Source organism: Microtus pennsylvanicus, chromosome 2 (assembly GCF_037038515.1).
Source record: "Microtus pennsylvanicus isolate mMicPen1 chromosome 2, mMicPen1.hap1, whole genome shotgun sequence".
NCBI lineage: Eukaryota > Metazoa > Chordata > Mammalia > Rodentia > Cricetidae > Microtus > Microtus pennsylvanicus.
This window is the reverse complement of record NC_134580.1, coordinates 6171917-6191658: the sequence shown is the minus strand read 5'-3', so window position 1 is coordinate 6191658 and position 19742 is coordinate 6171917. Positions and strand designations below refer to the sequence as shown.

Here is a 19742-nt window from a genome sequence, read left to right as displayed (position 1 = left end):
CTTTGGGATTTCTACAGAATCAAAATTACTTAAAGAAGGAAAAAAGTCTATAAAAGGTACTTTTGTACTTAAGTGTTCTTACCTGGCTCTCTTGGCATACAGAATAGCCAAGCGAGGATTTAGCTTGATGGCATCAGTGAACAAGTCAATTGCTTTCTGCAGCTCACCTGAAGTGAAAGAATACTTACTAAGAAATATCCAAAGGACAAAAATATTAATAAAATACTTTGACTTTTTAATCTGATTAAGAATTATACATCCTTTTCTCAGTCCGTTTTATTAAATATTTATTTATTTATTATGTATAGTGTCCTGCCTGCGTGTATGCCTGCAAACCAGAAAAGGGCACCAGATCTCATTAGAGATGGTTGTGAGCCACCATGTGGTTGGTGGGAATTGTCTGAAAGAGCAGGCAGTGCTCTTAACCTCTGAACCATCTCTCCAACCTTCTCAGTCTATTTTTTTAAAAAGAGAAAAGACTGCTAAAGATGGGAGACATAGCTTAATGACATGTACTTTTCAACAAGCATGAATGAACTATTATTGAGCAGCCAGTACCGTAACATTTTTTAAGTAACAGGCTAGAGAGATACTTCAGTGGTTAAGAACACTGACTGCACGCCGGGCGGTGGTGGCACACTCCTGTAATCCCAGCACTTGGGAGGCAGAGACAGGCGGATCTCTGTGAGTTCGAGGCCAGCCTGGTCTACCAAGGGAGTTCCAGGACAGGTTCCAAAGCTACAGAGAAACCCTGTCTCGAAAAACCAAAAAAAAAAAAAAAAAAAAGAACACTGACTGCTATTACGGATGATTGAGGTCCAGTTTCCTACACTCATGTATCAGTTCACAACCAACCATCTATAATACAAGCTACAGGAGATCTAATGGCTTCTTCTGACCTCTGAGGGCACCAGGACACCCATACAAATAAAATAATTTAAAAAAATATTTAAAAGAGTCTGCTGTGGTGGCATATGCTTTTAACCCAGCACTTGGGAGGCCAGCTTGGTTTACAGAGGAAGCCCCAGGACAGTCTTGAAAAACAAAACAACAAACAAAAAATTTTGAAGGAAAAAAGGCAAAGCAAAAAGATGCACATTTGTAAACTCCAGCACCCAAGAAGCAGAAGTCAAAGGATTGCAAACTGAAGGCAAGCCTAGGCTACACAAATTAGTCCCAGGAAACCTGGACTGTAGGGAGACTGTCTCAAAAGAAAAGACCCATATGGTAGCAGCACAGAATGAACTTCTGAAAGCTGTTCTCTGACCTCTACACATGCACTGTGCATGAGTATCCCAACCCCAAGCAAAAAAAATAAATAAAAGGGGAGCAGGAACAATAGTCAGGAAACTTATTGCTCTTGCAGAAGACCCAGGTCTGGTTCCCAACACCTTGAATTCACAAAAATAGAGACATCCAAGCCATTAAGACATTAACCTTTATTCACTGTTATCATTACTTGTCTCTGTATTTTTATAAATGTATTCACACATGTTCAGACTAGAATATAGCACTGGATGCCTTGGAGCTGGACTTAAGGACATATGTGAGACACCCAATATGGGTGCTAGGATCTCTAGTCCTACTGAGCCATCCTCAAGCCCCACAGTCTTAGCTTTATGTGTAATGAACCACACCAATTTATTCTTACTTGTGTATGCATGTATGCAGAGAAATCAGGACAACTTTCAGAGCTCCTTTCATCTTATCAGTCCCAGGGACTGAACTCAAATTTCCAGGCTTGGTAGCCAACACCTTTGCCTACATAGCCATTTTGTTGGCCCAAAAGCTTTTGTTTTTTTTTTTCTTTGTTTATGAATTGGTCCTTTAAGAGAAGCTAACTAACAAAAAACAGAATTAGAAAAGTTCTTTGTATGGCTCAGTTTAATTCTCAGTAGCAAGACAACTGAAGAATTTTAAAATGTAACACTTTGTTGGGAAAATTTTTACCTAATTAGTGAATACGGGATTTTAACAAACTTCACAAAAACAAAACACACAAAAATTTATAAGTGCCCGGAGGGGTGGCATTGCACTTTAATAATTCCAGCACTTGGGCAGGTGGATTTTTGAAAGTTCAAGGCCAGCTTAGTCTACATGAGTTCCAAGAGAGCCAGAACTATATAGTGAGACATGGTCTCAAAAAACAAAAAGCAAAAACAACCCAAAAAAGCCTTACTTAGCCGGGCGATGGTGGCGCACGCCTTTAATCCCAGCACTCGGGAGGCAGAGGTAGGCGGATCTCTGTGAGTTCGAGACCAGCCTGCTCTACAGAGCTAGTTCCAGGACAGGCTCCAAAGCCACAGAGAAACCCTGTCTCAAAAAACCAATAAAAAAAAAAAAAAAAAAAGAGTAAAAAAGCCTTACTTAGTACTACTGTGTGTATATGTGTCTTACACAAAATTCTAATAATAAAAATATACCATGTTCTAGGGCTTTGTACAATTCCATACAAATGTTCTACAACTACATCACCAAATTTAATAATTAATTTCCACTCAACATCGAAATCTATTCTCCATCCCCCATCTCCCTAAACAAGTAAACCGTCCTTGCATTTACCTAGGACAAACGCTGTCAAATTGTTTTCTGGAAACAGCCATTACTTTATACTTTGTAGATAATACACTCAATCCAAATTGCCATTTGAGTAGAAAACTGATATTGTTAGGTACTACAACTGAATCCAAAGTAAGGCACTTGTGTGTGTGATCAAATGTTTTAACTAAGTGACTTTGCCAACTCCAGGTCAGGGTTATACTCAGAATACCTAACTTAGAATGTTAAGTTTTGATCCACTTATCTATACTATAAAATCAGAACTAGGTCACCGGGCAATGGTGGCGCACGCTTTTAATCCCAGCACTCGGGAGGCAGAGGCAGGCAGATCTCTGAGTTCGAGGCCAGCCTGGTCTACAAAAACTAGTTCCAGGACAGGCTCCAAAGCTACAGAGAAACCCTGTCTTTAGGGGGCGGGAGGTCAGAACTAGGTCAAATTTATACGGATTGACAGCTTGCCTGGAAACAGGAAAACAGAAACAACTATTGTATGGCGTAACTCTTGTTCAATCTTGTTAAGACTGTAAGAAAAACAGACAACATGTAAAGTGAGTGACAAAAGTAATAAAGAACGGCTAAGCAAATGGACTGGAACACTCTGCTCTCCAGCACTTAAGAGTAAAGCAACTGTAAGTGAGAATATGGCAAAGGAACTGAGCAGCCCACAATCTGCCTGGGTCCAGGCTTTGAACAGACACAACTAGTAAGAGGAACGTCTTTTATTTTATTTCTAAGTGGAGCGGAGCATGCCAAGAGAGGTCAGAGGTCAACTCTGAGTGGGGTGGGGTTTTTCCCTACTTTGTGGGTTCAGTTCATCAAGACTAGTGGCAACACCATGACCCACACCCACTGAGCCATCTTACTCACTGGCTGTTAGTAAAGGTTTTAATGAAATCACACAGACACACTATAAAACTGCAAGTATGTATAACATCGAACAGAAGAACAGCCACTTAAATAGCAGGACAATTAAAACTATGGTGGAAAAGGACTATGATACTGGCTACCAACCACAGGGTTGAATTCAAAGATGAAACTGATGAACAAGTTTATGTGCAGTAATAAAGCACAAGGAAAAACATTCCTGAGCAGTGAAATCCAACTGGAAATAGCATCCTAAGACCCTTGGGTCAATCCCACCATGGTGTGTGGGGGATTGGAGTTTCATGTTCATGTGGAGGAACAAAGTAAGAAAGCTATACATAATGGCACATATCTCTAATCCCTGTACTGAAGAGACTAAGGCAATAGAATCACAATTGGAGGCTTGCCTAAACTACACCAAAAGGAACCTGTCTCTAAAAGACAAAAACAAAATATAGAGATACTTGTAGTCTGACCACAGTAGGTAGGAACATCATAGCAATCTTCAAATGTACTGGCACTCAGGCAAAACAGTAGTAACCAGTAGTTCTTGGGTGTAAAGGTGTCACACAAATTTAATCCCAGCACTTGGGAGGCATAGGCAGGTGGATCTCTGTGAGTTCCAGGCAAGCCTAGTCTCCAAAGGGAGTTCCAAGACAGCTAGAGCTACATAATATGACTCTCTCAATAAAATAAAAAAAGACGGTTCTAATAAAAGCCAAAAATATCAATCAAAACTTCAGAACACTAAGGCAACTGTACAATACAAAGAATAAACAAGCCAACAAGGACCTAAACTAAACAGACGGTACAATGAGCTGGGGACGATGCCAATGCCGAAAGTCCCCAGCATTCACAGGGCTGAAGGAGAAAATCTCGAGTTTAATGAAGGCCAGCTTTGGCCACAGAGTAGAAGTCCTGTGGACATTTTAACCTAGCTCTACTACTGAGACTAACACTTCCCCCATCCTAACCCCACTCCCATGCCAAAAAGCCAAGGAGTCAATATGGAACCAGACAGCTAAACTCATCTGAAAATAAAACTTTCAGTCATCTTCTAAATCAAGAGCAAATGCGCATAAGCATGTGACAGCACTGTTAGCTATGACAGTGACATGCCTTCCAAGTTATGATGTAGTCTGCATTAAATGCTACTGATAATAGTCACAACAGTTCCAAGTTTAGGATCACTCATTCAAATTTAACTAAACATAATAATATCAAGCCTTTCTAATATTTTTTAATTACAATTTAGGGGCTGGAGAGATGGCTCAGTGGCTAAAAGCTCCTGCAAAAAGCCAACTTTCATTCTCAGTATTACATGCTGGCTCACATTACCTGTAGCTGCAGTTCCAGGGAATCTGACACCCTCTCTTGGCTTCTACAAGCACCAGGCACACACGTGGTGCACACACATAGATGCAGAAAAAACACTCAACATAATTTTTAATTAAATTTTTGGCATGGGTGGGAAGGGGCATGCCAAGGAACACAAGGAGGTCAGGAGATGACCAGTGAAAGTGGTTCTCTCAGATCAACTAGGTTTGGTATGAGTCCCTTTACCTGCTAAGCCACCTTGTTGCCACCAACAGTAATTTTTTTTGAAGACCTAAAATTCCGGGACTCTAGTCCCATTCTAACAGATGTTTGGCCTACAAACACCACTTGCCAAAAGATATTACTGTATCAAAAGTTATGGATTGCCAGGATTTTTTAAAATCTTTTCTTTCTTTTTTGAGATAGAGTTTCTGTGTAGCCCTGTCCTAGAATTAGTTCTATAGACCAGGGTGGCCTTGAACCCAGATCCACCTGCCTCTCCCTCCCAGTGCTGGGATTAAAGACCACCTCACCCCTTTCATCTTTTTAAAAGCTGCTTCTGAGCAGAGAAAGGCCATATTACATGCAGAAAGAGGCTAAGTCAAATCCATCTATGCTAAAGTAATGTAACCAATGCTGAATAATTCTAAACTCTTTGCCACGAGGAAGGGGGTGGCTGGACAGTAGGATCTTAACATCTTCAGGATGGTAAAGATCAAAAATTCAACCCTTCATGTTTACACTATTAACAGTCACTGAGGTAGGAAAAAAAACCATTGCATTCCCATTATTAAAGAAACACAAAAAGAACACACTACTCACCATCATTTAGGGCTTCAATGGCAGCCCCCTTCTTTTCATTTGCTTGATCCATCATCTCCTCAGTTATCTAACAGAAAATGGGAGGTTATTTCAGAAGTAGTGACACAGCATGAGGAGAGAGAGCACTGTGGATGACATCACTATCCACACATTCGTGCGTTCACCTCCAGTAGTGAAAACTACAAACATTTCACATTCTGCCTCAGGTAGGACTTTTGTTTTTTGCTTCCTTCCAATGTCTTTCCTCTTTTAGTCCCTATAAAAAGTGAACTACTGGCCTGGTGGTGGTGGCGCACGCCTTTAATCCCAGCACTCGGGAGGCAGAGGCAGGCGGATCTCTGTGAGTTCGAGACCAGCCTGGTCTACAAGAGCTAGTTCCAGGACAGGCTCCAAAGCTAGAGAAACCCTGTCTCGAAAAAAACAAAAAAAAAAAAAAAGTGAGCTACTGCCTTTCACACTACAATCATAGAAGACACAGGTCTTATGACTTTAGTCCCATAAAAATCCTGTGAGTGCCTATACCAGCTATGAGGACAAAAATCAAGAACAATGCTGACAACACAATGACTAACAAAAACCTATGCTGAATAGCCTGTCTAAAGTTGAATGTTTGACGGTAACTTTAACCACATCCATCTTATCGACTCTGCTGTGCGAAAATGACCTATGCCACGCATTAAAAGTTCAGCTTTAATCCCAATACTCAAGAGGCAGAAGCAGGAGAATCTGCGGTCAAGGACAACCTGGTCTCACTAAGAGTTCCAGGACAATTAGAGCTACATGAGAACCTGTCTTGGTGTTGATGGAAGAGGAGGAAGAGATAGAAGTAATCTGCTTTGTCTAAGAACAGAAAAGAAAGCTATCTTTATATCTAACTAGAAAATTCAATAGAAGAGACAAGTTACTTGATCTGTACAACAAGAAAGAAAAACACCAAGCAAGCCCGTGTGGCAGCACACACTGTCATCTTAGCATTTAGGAGGTGGAGGTAGAGGATTGCTAGAACCTCAAAGGCCAGCTTATTTACTGAGTAAGACCCTTACAATGCAAAAACAACAAAAGCTACGTCAGAGCTCGTGTACACCACAAAAAATTGTATAAAACAGAAACCAAGCCTATAAAACATAGTTTCCAAGACCACATAAAACTTCCACAAACGCGAAAAAGTAAAATTCTATTAAAAAATCATAAAAAGAATTCAAAGAAAATTTATGTCACATATATAAAAATAGCTTTATGTATCTATGTGCAACCCAGGACACACAAATGAAAGAAATGTGGTATTTGTCTGAGTCTTGACATATTTCCCTTAACAGGTTCTCCAGATGAACCTATTTTCTAACAATCAATATAACTGCATTCATCTTTATGGTTTGGTAAAAATCCACTATGTATACACACATATTTTCTATCTATGTGGTAGCTTGAATGTGCATGATCATCATAGGCCCATTTATTTGCATGCTTAGACCCAGCTGATGACAAACTGAGACGCCTAGAAGGTGTCACCCGTTAGAGTAGATGTGCCCTTGTTGCCGGAGTGTTGCTGGGGATTTGAAGTTGCCAAGGTGTCTTTTCACAATAATAGAAGAACCAACTCACCGGCTGGCAGGCAACTAGGTCAAGTCCCTAACTTGGCTACTGTGACAGCGCTGCATTAGGCACAAATATCCAAGTGTGCCTATGGCATGCTGACCTACAAGTCTGTAATCTAGAGGGGAATGGGATGGGGGAGAGAATACTCATGGTCAAAGAATATGACATACTTAAATCTGTCTTTATGAGGAAATAAGGATAATTACTCTGATTTGATCGGTATACACTATATATGTACTGAAATTATCACTCCATGTATGAAAAATACAGCTTTGTGTTAAAGAGAAAATAAAATTTCTTAGATCTGTATTATAGTAATGGATTCATTGAAATATTTTGATCTACTTCTATTTATTAAATTCCTTTGAAAAACTAAGCTAAGTCACTAAACTTACCTCTGCATTTTCATCTCCCATCTCTTGAGGGTTATCAGTGTCTGGCTCAATTACACCTTCATTGTCAATTTCTGCAAAAGTTGAAAAAAAACCCACAAAAATTAAAACATAAACTAAGCATGTGGGAAAGCCTAATAGCCATCACTTATGAAACTATTAATATCATATGAACTGATCTAGGTGTGGCACAGGAGTAAAGTACTTGTTAGTAAGTTGGAGGTTATAGGTATTATAAATAATATCTCAAAAACACAAAACTACTTGCTTGTATAACTATGAGCTAGTTTCACCTGAACTCTGATACATTATAAACTATTTCCCTATTAAAAGTAACTACTAGTAACTATTTGTAGGGAAGCCTACTACTTAGGGGTAGGCTGAAAAGATGGCTCTATGGTTAAGAACATTGGCTATTCTTTCAGAGGACACCAATTCAATTCCCAGCACCCACATGATGGCTCCCAACCATCCCTTAACTCCAGGTTCCATGGGATCTGATGTCCTCTTCTGGCTTCTGAGAGCAATAGGTATGCACATGGTGCATAGACAACATGCAGAAACCTGCACACATCAAATGAAAACTTTAACAGAGACTACTACTTGAACTGTTCTTGTAGTGGTGATGGTAATATACATAGTGTAGCAAATTAACTGAACTTGAGCTCCTTCCCTGGAACTCAACACAGTGAAGGAGAAAACTGACTCCCAAGGGTTGTCCTCTGACCTTCACAAACCCTCCCCATCAGCAAATTAATAAACTTCTCTAAAAATTTTCCAGAGATGTACCACAATGTTTTTAAAGGCACTGATTCAGACAGCACAAGTTATAGAAGAGCAAATTAGCTAATGACAAAATATGATTTCATTTTAATAGAATTAACTTCAAAAATCAGGTGTAGACAAATTCTGTAACACATAAGAAGTCTGTAGGTCAGTATTATAACCAAACCAGTAAATAAAAACAGCACCTGGCACTCAGGAGGCTGAGACAAGAAGACTGCCTCGCACTTTTAGATCATCCTCGGCTATAAACTGAGATGCTGCATCAAAAATAAACCGTTAAACAAAAATACCACTCACAAGATTGAGTTACCAAGATTATCTAAACATATTACCATGTACTACGCACCTAGATCACTCTCCTCACTTGATGGTTCATCCGTCTTTATGCTTTCCTCTGTCTTATCATCTCTTTTTTCTTCCTAGCAGAAGAAAATTAAACAGTGCTATCAGTACTTAAAAACGTAGCACATTTTGTGTTTGTGTATGCATATAACATATACACATAAATGTATTTTATTCAAAAATACTATATCCTTCCTTTACTTCTCATTTCTAATTAACTTTAGATCTGGTACCCTATCCACACCTTTAAGATAGGTATTTTAGAATTCAAACCGTCTGAGGTTCTTAAAAGCAAATATAATTCACATAGGTAATATTCTTTTATAGGCACTATACGCTGACTCTCCATAATCTAACATCTTGGCTGTATATGGAAACGCCTGTCCATAACCACAGCACGCAGATAGACGCCTGAGAATCAGGAGTCGAGGAGGCCAGCTTACACTGCACAAGACTCCCAATCTCTGAAAACATTAACATTTTATGCGAAATGAACCATACTACACATGACTGATGGTAAAGACTGAAAACAGACAAGACAGTAGGGTAGGGTAGTTTGAGGACACTCTGGGCAGCAACATGAGACTGTATGTGAAAGAGCACATTTTCAGATTGTGATTGTTCTTTTTTAAGAGTTTCTCTGTGTAGCCCTGGCTATCCTGAACTCATTCGGCTGGCCTCAAGATCTGCCTGCTGGAATGGTGCTTTAATGACAAATGTGTTCTGAATACTTCAGCTTCCAAGGGTTGCTCAGTTTGAAAACTCCAAAGAAAGTATCCTGTCAAATTGTAACACACAAAGAAATTAAAAAGAATTTAAAAGAGAACATGATGGAAAACAAATTTTTCTCCCCAACTTTTAGTACCCCATGGTTTCATCTAATCTGATACTGGGAGGACAGGAGATAAATTTGCACTGCCTTCTTTAATGAGAAGGTTATTTTTATTATATCACTACCAGCCAACCTGTATATACTCATCCAACTGTCAACAGAACAGAAGTAATTTAACTGCACTTTTAGGTTCCTTCCCCCTTGCGATCTTAAACAAAGTCAGGCCAGGAGTGGTGGCACATGCCTTTAATCCCAGCATATCTCTTTGAATTAAGAGGCCAGCCTGGTCTACAGAAATTACAGATCTGCTAGGGATACACAGTAAGACTGTCTCCCAAAAACAGAGCAAGATGGCTTAAGTCTCAACTTTAATTTTAAAATATTCGATGAGTAACAAATGTGCAAGCTGTAGGTATGTTAGCATATACTTCTATTGTGGATAATTTTGTTGTTTGAGATAGTGTGAGAGTGTCAATAAAAATGGTCCCCCCTTAGGCAAATACATTTAATGCTTAGTCACCAGTGAGTGGCACTATTTGAAAGGATAAGGACATGTGGCTTTTATTAGCACAAAAGTGTGTGTCACTGGGTTTCAAAGTCCCAAGCCAAGTCCAGTGTCTCCCTCTGTCTGCAGATCAGGATGTAGGTAGGTCTCAGCTTCTGCTTCAGTGCCTTGCCTAACACTGTGCTTCCTGCCACAATAATAATGGACTAACCCTCTGAAACTATAAGCAAACCCTCAATTAAATGTTTTCCTTTACAAGAGTTGACTTGGTAATGGTATCTCTTCACAGAAACAGCACAGTGACTAAGATATATAGCCCACACTGGTCTCAAATTCACAATTATCCTGCTTTAACCGCACAAATGCTGAGATCGCAGATACATACTACACTCATCTTGGACCAGTTATAATTCTAATCCAGAACATTTAGATATATAGGGTGGTATATGTATGAATGTTCATGTGTGTGCATATTACATGAACATAGAGGCCAAAGGATGTTGGGCATCTTCATTAATAACTCTTTACCATATTTGTGAAACAGGGTCACTCAACTAAAGGTTTTCTTTTATATATACACACATGTATATGGAAAACTTTATGTCTGGTGTTTGCGCAATTTGCCTGTGGTGACTTAAATGAAAGTGGGTCCCAGGGACAAACATATACGAATGCTTGATACCTAATGAGTGGAACTGTTTGGCAAGAATTAAGAGCTCTGGCCTTGCTAGGGGAGGTGTATCATTAGGGGCTGGCTCTGAGGTTTCAAAAGTCCATGCCATTCCCAGTTCACTTTCTCTGCCCCGTGCTTGTGGATCAAGATGTGAGCTCTTAGTTATCCACCCATCACCATGCTTGTCTTCCTGCTGCCATAATGTTCATGGACTCTAACCCTCTGAGACTACAAGACCCCAATAAGCTCTTTTTTCTATAAGGTGTCTCAGTTATGGTGTCTCCTCACAGCAAGAGAAAAGTAACTATGATAGTGCCCAAGATCATACAAGTGTCAGTGAGCTGCAGAGGTTTGCCTGGCTGCATGACCATCCCTAAGATTAAAGGCCTATGCCACTATCATAAAAAACTTCATCAAACTGATACAAACTTAGGGTCATCTGAAAAGAGGAAACCCCAAATGAAGAATTGCCCAGATCAAAATGGCCTGTAATTATATCTGTGAAGCACCTTAATAATTAATGTAGAAGAGGCTAGCCCACTGTGGGCAATGCTACTCTACTGTGGGACAATAGTCTGTACCCTGTCACTTGTATTTTACATAAACATTGATTGGTCAGTAACCAGGCAGGAAGTATAGGTGGGACAACCTGGCAGAAAGTAGAGGCAGGGCACGGAGAATACTGGGAAGAGGGAAGTCAGTCTGCAGTCCTCACCCAGACACAGAGGAAGCAAGATGTAACTGCCTCACCGAAAAAGGTACCAAACCATGTGGTTAACAGAGACAAGAATTATGGACTAATATAAGTTATAAGAGTTAATAAGCCTGAGATACTAGGCGAATCAGTTTATAATTAATGTAGACCTCTGTGATTTCTTTGGGACTTAATGCAGAAACCAGGCAGGACAGAAACTTCATACAACATTACTCCCTAAGCAGGTGGGCCTGAACATCACAAAAAAAGTAGCTAAGCCAGATGTGGCATATACCTTTACTCCAAGCAGGTGATTCTCTGTGAGTCTAAGGCCAGTCTACTCTACATAGAGAGTTGTAGGCCAGCCAAAGCTACAAAGTAAAACTTTATCACATACACATATACAAAGCAGCTGAGTAAATGAACAGCATTCTTCCATTCTCTCTTAAAATCTGCCCTGGAATTTCTCTAGACATTCATATCTTCCTGACTTTCATGTAGTACTAAACACTCCACAGCTGTTACAACTCAAAGTTCCAAGTTTGTCTGCAGTCTGACACCAAACCAACTTAGTCAGATCCATCACAGCAACAACCCAAGCTTCTGGCCAACAGAAAGAAATGTAGAACATAAATTAATGCCAGAAGTATGGCCACTAAACACGGCTTCCCATTGAATTTTTAAAGCATTAGAATTACTAAAAACTGTGGGTCTTTTAAAGTTTTATATTTCATATTAATATCACTGGAGACAAGAAAGAAAAGGTCAGTTTAAAATCATGGTGTCAAGGGGTGAAATGTCATAGTTAGCTTCACCTGTCGATTTGACACAAACCTATAGTTACCTGGGAATAGAAAGTCTCATTTGAAGAAGTGACCAGACTGGCCTGCAGTCTTCTTTGCTGAGACATTTTCTAACTGCTCACTGATGTAGGAATGTCCAGCCAACTGTGGGAGGTACACCTCTAGGCTGGTGGGCTCAAGCTGTAGCTAAGCTATCTACTAATCATCACTCCTCCACAGTTTCTGTCTCCAGGTTCCTACCCTGAGCTCCTGTCCTGGCTTCCCTTTATGATACTGTTACCTATCAGCTGAAATAAACCCTTTCCTCTTTCCTCTCCAGACGGGTTTTGGTCATGGTGTCTACAACAGAAACAGAAGTCACTACATCTACAGCTTGGGGTTTCAAGACAGGGTCTCTGTGTGTATCCCTGACTGTGCTAGAACTTGCTCTATTGACCAGGCTGGCTTAAAAAAAAAATCTGAAATCCACTTGTCTCTGCCTCTCCAGTGCTGGGATCAAAGGTGAGTGCCAACACCACCTTGCAACACCCAGCTTTTTAAGTATGAGCTGGGAATGCGAACTCAGACCCTCAGGTAAAAAGTAAAAGAAAAAAAGCTGTTTTCCTTTTTGTTGGGGAGATGTCCTATGAGGTAATCCAGAATGGCCTGGAGCTCTTTATATAACACAAGACGACCTAAATCCTCGATTCACTTGCCTCTGTCTCGCAAGTGCTGAGATTACAAGCTTCTATCACCACATCTGGATTATAACTTCTATTTTCTTATACAAATTAAGCCTTTAGAGTTCCAAGATAAACAGATTTTCCGATCAATTTAAGACAAACTAATTAGAAAACTTGGGGGGGAATCTCAGTCAGGAAAACAAAAACTACTGAAAAATATGTGAAGTGTTATTTGCCCCTTCATACTCAAACCATGGGCAACCTTCCCGACCTTTCATGCCATTCTGCCAAGGATGCTAAAACAAAACCATGATTCATACTCTTCATCCTCGGTAATTTCCGCTCAGGTAGCAGGGACAGAAGAAGAGAGTGCTCTGAGGTCTTTATCCCCTCGTGCAGCTACTAAAGAGACAAGGAGCAACAGTACAGAGCCTACTATTCACAGGCTACTAAACACACAGGTGACATTATTCTGAAACAGCTGGCATCCAACTTCAAACTCTCAGTTTTAAATCAGCTTCCAGATTTGGTCTAAGATAAATTTTTCAAAGACAACAAATTTAAAAGATTATACTTCTAAGTGGGAACATTAGGAATAATAAAACTTGTGAATAGCAGTTAAAAAAACAAAAAGACCTATTTAAAAAAAATAGTGTCTTATCCCTAAACAAATAAAAGAAATTTGAACTTACCTTGACATTTTCTTCTGATTTAGTTTTGTGAGCAGCAGGTGGTACTTTACCTCCCATGCTTCAAATAAGAAAAGACAGTTGTTTAGAATATTCACCATAAGTTCACTAAAAAGCGATTAACTTCTACCTAAAAAGGGCTAAATGTCTTGATAACATTTCAAAGCTTAGAAGAGTACACTCTTAATTAATATGAATGCTGTTATGATTAAGTTTGTTAACATCACATTGTTTTTGACACACTAGTGTATAAAATCTTTCCCCTGTCACTCAAGAGCCTAATAAATTTCTATTATAGTTATCAGTACCCATTCCCAAAGGAAAAACAAAAGACAGAGAAGTCAATAAAAACACAACGATAAAATCATCCCCTAAGACATCAGCTTAGAAAACGGTATGATATATCTGAACAGCAGAAATTTAAGGTTGACACTTGGCCAGAGTGTGTCAGGAGCTCAGGGACCACTTGGTTCTTTGCAAAGCCCTGCTTCCCAAACAGTTTAAGACAATATACAAATAATAAAATTCAGAGGGGAGAAGACTACAAAAAAATAAGTTTACATGCTTTTTTGTTATAGACTCATAAATAACAGTAGAATGCCTAAGTGGTTGATGGGTAAAAAACAAATCAGCAGAAACAAAGACAATTTAGTAACACCCAAAAAGACCCTTAAGTGTCATTTACTAAGATTTATTTATTTATTATGTATAATATTCTTCTTGAATATATGCCTACAGGCCAAAAGAGGGCACCAGATCTCATTAGAGATGGTTGTAGCCACTATGTGGTTGCTGGGAATTGAACTCAAGACCTCTTAACCTCTGAGTCATCTCTCCAGCCCCTTGTTATTTCTTTTTTAAATCTTTTAGTGTTGTTTATTCTATGTGGTATGAAAAGTGCAAATGTACAACGTTGAAAAGTCAGTACTCTTCCACAATGGGACCCTAGAATCAACCCAGGTTATCCATCAGTCCAGTTGGCAAGCAAGCACTTCTACCCGCTGAGCCATCTTACCAAGCCACCATTTCTTTATGACTAGAGCTGCCCCACCCACATCTGCACCCCTTCCCAATGGAGAATCTGGATGTACAGCATATACCTAACTTGAATTTAGATGGGCATCAGTTTCCGAGTTGTTTACACCAATTTACAGTAGTTACCAACACTGCATGGAAATAGCACTTATTCAATCCTGACTTTGCTATTCCCCACTCAATTTCCAGCCTTTCTGGGTATATGCTAACATTTCATTGTATTGCCACACAGGTGGCTCAGAGGCTAAGAGTGCTGACTGCTGTTCCCAAGGTCCCGGGTTCGAGAACAGCTCACACTCTATGTAAATAATGGAAAAAAAGAAACAAAAACAAACATTTCATTGTATTAAGTCACTTGTCGTAAAATCTTGGTCATCTGAAGAAAATTTTTATAATATTCAATTCTCATTCAGGTTTTCATTACAATATCTTATTCTTGAGCATTCTTTTTTATATTCTGTCCATGAGCCTGTGTCAGTTTCATGTGTTGTCAATGCTTTCTCTCATCTGTGACATGCCTTAGTATCTTTTAGTAAACCCAATACAAAACAGAAGTTCAAATGCAAAGCAACAGATAGAAAAAAATTTTTTGGTTTTATTTTGTTTTTTTTTCCTTTAAAAAAAAAAAGATTTAGGTGCTTAAGAAATGGTTCAATGGTTAAGAGTACTCATTGTTCTTGCAAGTGCCCTGGGTTCCGTTCTCAGTACCGACACAGCAGCTCCCAACTGTCTATAATTCTAAGCTTAATGACACACAGTTGTGAGCAATGGCATGGATGCTGAGAATTATACCTAGGTACTCAAGAAAGCAGTCGATGTTCCTAACATCTAAAGCATCTCCCCTGCCTCTGGTTTTACTTGTTAAGACTTAAGAGTCATACTACAAAGCCCAATATAACCTTTAGTTTTTGATCTTCCTACATCTTTCTAAGATTACAGGTGTGTATGTCATCATAGTAAACCAAATTTGACATTTCTTTTTAAGGACCATTCATTCAAGAAAAAAAAATGTGCAGGTTTTCTGTTCCAATTACACATATACACTCACTCTATTACTCAATATACTCAATGAATAATGGTTTCTATATGACAAAAGATCACACAGTGTGTTGGAGGGGAGCTGGCCCACGCCTTTAATTCCAGCACTCAGGAGGCAGAGGCAGGCAGACCTGTGAGTTTGATGCCAGCCAGTTCTAGGACAGCCAAGGCCACACACAGAAACCCTATCTCGAAAAACAAAAACCAACAAAAAAACATGATCCAAAATGCCTTAATTTTCAATTCAGGAAAGCAAAATGATTTAATAGCATTACAAACATTTCTACACTAAAAACAAACAAAACCACTTTTCAAAAGAACACACACAGTAACCAAACACTGGCTCTTTGAGGTTAAATTTTAATGAAAATACAGAGCTTTCTTAAGCTGTGTCTTTCCTAAATTCCGAACTGCAGTGTCAGGAATGTAGGGTGACATCCAAACATAGTTACAACAGTTTAACTCTGTGAAGTGATAGCCCTGCCAAGAAATGTAATTCTCAGAAAAGCTCAGACAAATCCAAATTAAGGGAAAGGCTAAAATATCTGGATTGTAATACTCAAATTGTCAAAATCATGAAAGCCAAGGTAAAACTGAAAACTTTCAGAATGAAAATGAAACATGGCAACAGAGTGCAACCTGTAATTCTAAGGGTTGGATATTATTAATTCATCCTTGCTAGTTGCCTTACTTGGATGGCTACATTGCAGAAGACTGTCATTATTAGCAGAAAACACTGAATGGGATTGAGCATGCTGGCAGCCTACTATCAGGAATCAATTTTGAAACTATTCCAAAATTAAAGAATTAAACACAGAACAATTTATTAATAAGCTGTATCTCATGTTTCTCACATTCCAAATTGTAGTTCATTACTTCAAGTCTGAACCAATTTTAAATGTAAATTTTGGTTTTTTGAAATAGGGTTTCTCTGTGTATCTTTGGCTGTCCTGGAACTCTTTCTGCAGACCAGGCTGGCATTAAACTCAGAAACCTGCCTGCCCCTGCCTCTTGATTACTGGGATTAGAGGGTGTGTGTCACCACACCCAGCTTAAATATGGATTATTTTGATCAATGTTCTCAATGTTCCAAAACTTAATATACTCACACAAAGCTTCATTCATAATTGTCATGAGAGTTACAATCTTTGATCTACTTTCTGTTATTATTTAAGCACATGTACAGACAAACTCTGGACTGAGGGTAGGAATGCACTCTATCCACTATCAAATATTGACTCAGTCATGTTCCGTGAACTGTGCTACATAGTACAACGGGAAAGACATCCTGGGGACTTAATTATCACCAAGTGCAATGATAAAAGTAGGCCTAAGACAAAGTTCAGATTTAGTTTTATCTATTTGTATATTTTTTTCCATTTTTTGAGACAGGTCTCATGAGCCTTAGCTGGCCTGGAGTTCACTATGTAGACTAGGCTACTCTCAAACTCAGAGACCCACCTGCCTCTACCACCCAGATGTTGGGATCAAAGATATGCATCACCCACATCCAGTTTCTTGTTACCTTTATTTCAATCTAAGTTGAAACTAGATTGAGTGGGCATGTAGCACAGTTAGTAAAGTACTTGCCTAGCATGCTCTGATGGATTCAGTCCCTAGAACTGAAAACTTCCATTTTTGTATATGTGATAATTTTAAATGAGACTATTTCATTTCTTTCTCCTCTGCATCTTTGTCAGTCATTGCAAATTGGGCTAAGTACCGAGACTTCTAGATCCAGGACTATTCATGTTATTAACATTTCTGTTATACGTTACTAATAACATTATCTTAAATTGTTATTAACATAGAGTTGAAACCATTTCAGAGTTCTCTTTTTCCATACAGTCAGTATCTGCTCAAAATTAAGGTGTTGAAAACAGTTTGCTATAAATGCTGCTTTTGTTCACAGACTAACATTATATTTGATATAAAAAAAAAATCACTGGTTACTGGTTGATGGCTCATATACTTTAATCCCAACACTTGGAAAGCAGAGGTAGCAGCCTGATCTACAGAACAAATTCCAGGACAGCCAGGGCTACATAGAGAGATCCTGTCTTGAAAAGCAAAATATACAGAAAGAATATTTTTAACTATTTTTCATCATCCCCTCTAAGAGGAATGAGGGAAAACAAAAATTTCAGTTTTCTCCTTTGATTTATCTGTTTCACCTACAATTTTAGTAATAGTTTATTTGGGAATCCTTCCTTTAAGAAGCTATGAGTGGATCAAGTAACAGAAATACCAAAAAACAATTTATTTATTAAGCCCACAGGCCAGAAGAGGGTGCCAGATCTCATCACAGATGGTTGTGAGCCACCAGATGGTTGCTGGAATAGAACTCATGACCTCTGGAAGAGCAGGCAGTGCTCTTACCCTGAGTCATCTCTCCAGGCTCAGAACAGAAATATCTTTAAGTTTTAGGATTAACATCAGGGAAAAACCACTAAAATTCTGTCTCAATTCTTAGTCCTAACAATGATCTAATGGCAACATGTAGATTTTTTTGGTTTTGAGAAAGCAAAAATTTCAAAGGAAAAAAAAAAAAGAGGGGGGGATTGTTGAAGGGTTTGCATCAGGGCTCAAAGCCAAGTTACACAGGTGCGCAACCAGTCCTACAAAACAGGATTCTCTTCCATTGTTTTAATAAAGTTACTACAATAATAAACCTTAGAGTTCTATTTATTCAACAAGTAAAAATCCTAGAGCAGTTATAAAAAATGGCAGAAAGAAAAAGAATAAAAGGCTTAATGGGGAAAACGCCACCACACAAAACAGTGACATTCTGACTTGCTTCTGGAGAATATGCCTGCTCAGAGAACTAGTCTCATATTTTTAGTAATCACCAGTCCCATTTTCCCCACAGAAAACGACTACACCAGTTTACTGCTCATGTTTTAAAGCAGCATTTCTCTACCCTCTTGAAATGCAACTTTATTTTTCTTTAAAGATTTTTATTTATTATGTATACAGGGTTCTTCTTGCATGTATCCTACAGTACAGAAGAGGGCACCAGATCTTATTACAGATGGTTGTGCGCCACCATGTGGTTGTTGGGAATTGAACTCGGGACCTCTGGAAGAGAAGCCAGTGTTCTTTACCTCTGAGCCATCTCTCCAGTCGCCTTGAAATGCAACTTTAATGTGAGGGTTTGTTTATTCTTTTAGGGAGTGGAAGTGGATTTTGTCTTTAATCAGGGTCCTACTATATTCAACCAGCCTGCAGCAGCCTCAACCTTCAGAGTAACTGGAAAGTCAACAACATGTTGCCCCACTGTTCCCACTTTATAATTCCTTGCTAACAGGGTGAGTTTCTTTGGGGGGAGGGAGGAGGAATAAGCTGGAACGAGCACTAAGCCTCCCACTAGAAGTAATTTTTGAAAGAACCCCTTCCTGGACAAGATTTGCAGCTCTTCTTTTGTCAGATAAGGAGCCTCCCCTCCAATATGGAGATTGCTAAACTACTAGAATGTAATTATAAAAATAAATTTTGTACCATTCATCTGTTCTCCCCTCTCCCTCGGCTTTTTGAGACAGGGTTTCTCTGTAACCCTGACTGTCCCGGAACACGATCTGAAGACCAGGGTGGTCTCAAACCCAAAGAGATTCGCCTACCGCTACCTGCTGGCTTTAAAGACGTGTCACAACCACCTAAACAGTTAATGGGTTGAAGCCCATTCAAAATGGACCTCTCCTGTCACAACCAGCCTTGAACCACAACTCTTGTTTCGTAGCTAACACTTGAAAGGGAAGCATCAGCTTTGCCATTTGGTAGGTTTAAAATAATGGAAGGGTTGGAGAGATTACAGTTCACCAGTTAAGAGCATTTGCTGCTCTTTCAGAGAACCTGGGTTTATTTCCCAGCACCCACCCACATGGTGGTTCACAACTGTGTGACAACAATTCATAAGGATTGGATACCTATTCTTGCTTCACTAGAAGGCGTGCAGTGTACTTACTAAAGTGCAAGCAAAATACATAAAATAAATACATCTTTCTAACAATAAATTTAAAACATAAAAGAGTACTTCCTAGGTCAGAGTATCGGGGATATGACAAAGCTCCTAGTGAAAGGAAAAGAATCTGAGTTTCTCCTGTCCCTGGAGACATTACATTCTAAACCACCCAAAA

At 39.2% G+C, this 19742-nt stretch overlaps 1 protein-coding gene across 1 annotated transcript in view; it reads right to left on the bottom strand.

Annotated features, from left to right (window-relative positions):
- The window catches only part of St13 (ST13 Hsp70 interacting protein), a 33481-nt gene that overhangs the window by 11669 nt on the left and 2070 nt on the right, over positions 1-19742 (bottom strand). The window contains exons 2-6 of the mRNA XM_075959804.1: positions 13540-13597; positions 8683-8755; positions 7554-7624; positions 5563-5629; positions 83-167 (exon numbers count right to left, since the gene is read on the bottom strand). Of these exons, the coding sequence (XP_075815919.1) occupies positions 83-167; positions 5563-5629; positions 7554-7624; positions 8683-8755; positions 13540-13597 (354 nt within the window). The remainder of the gene's footprint in view (positions 1-82; positions 168-5562; positions 5630-7553; positions 7625-8682; positions 8756-13539; positions 13598-19742) is intronic.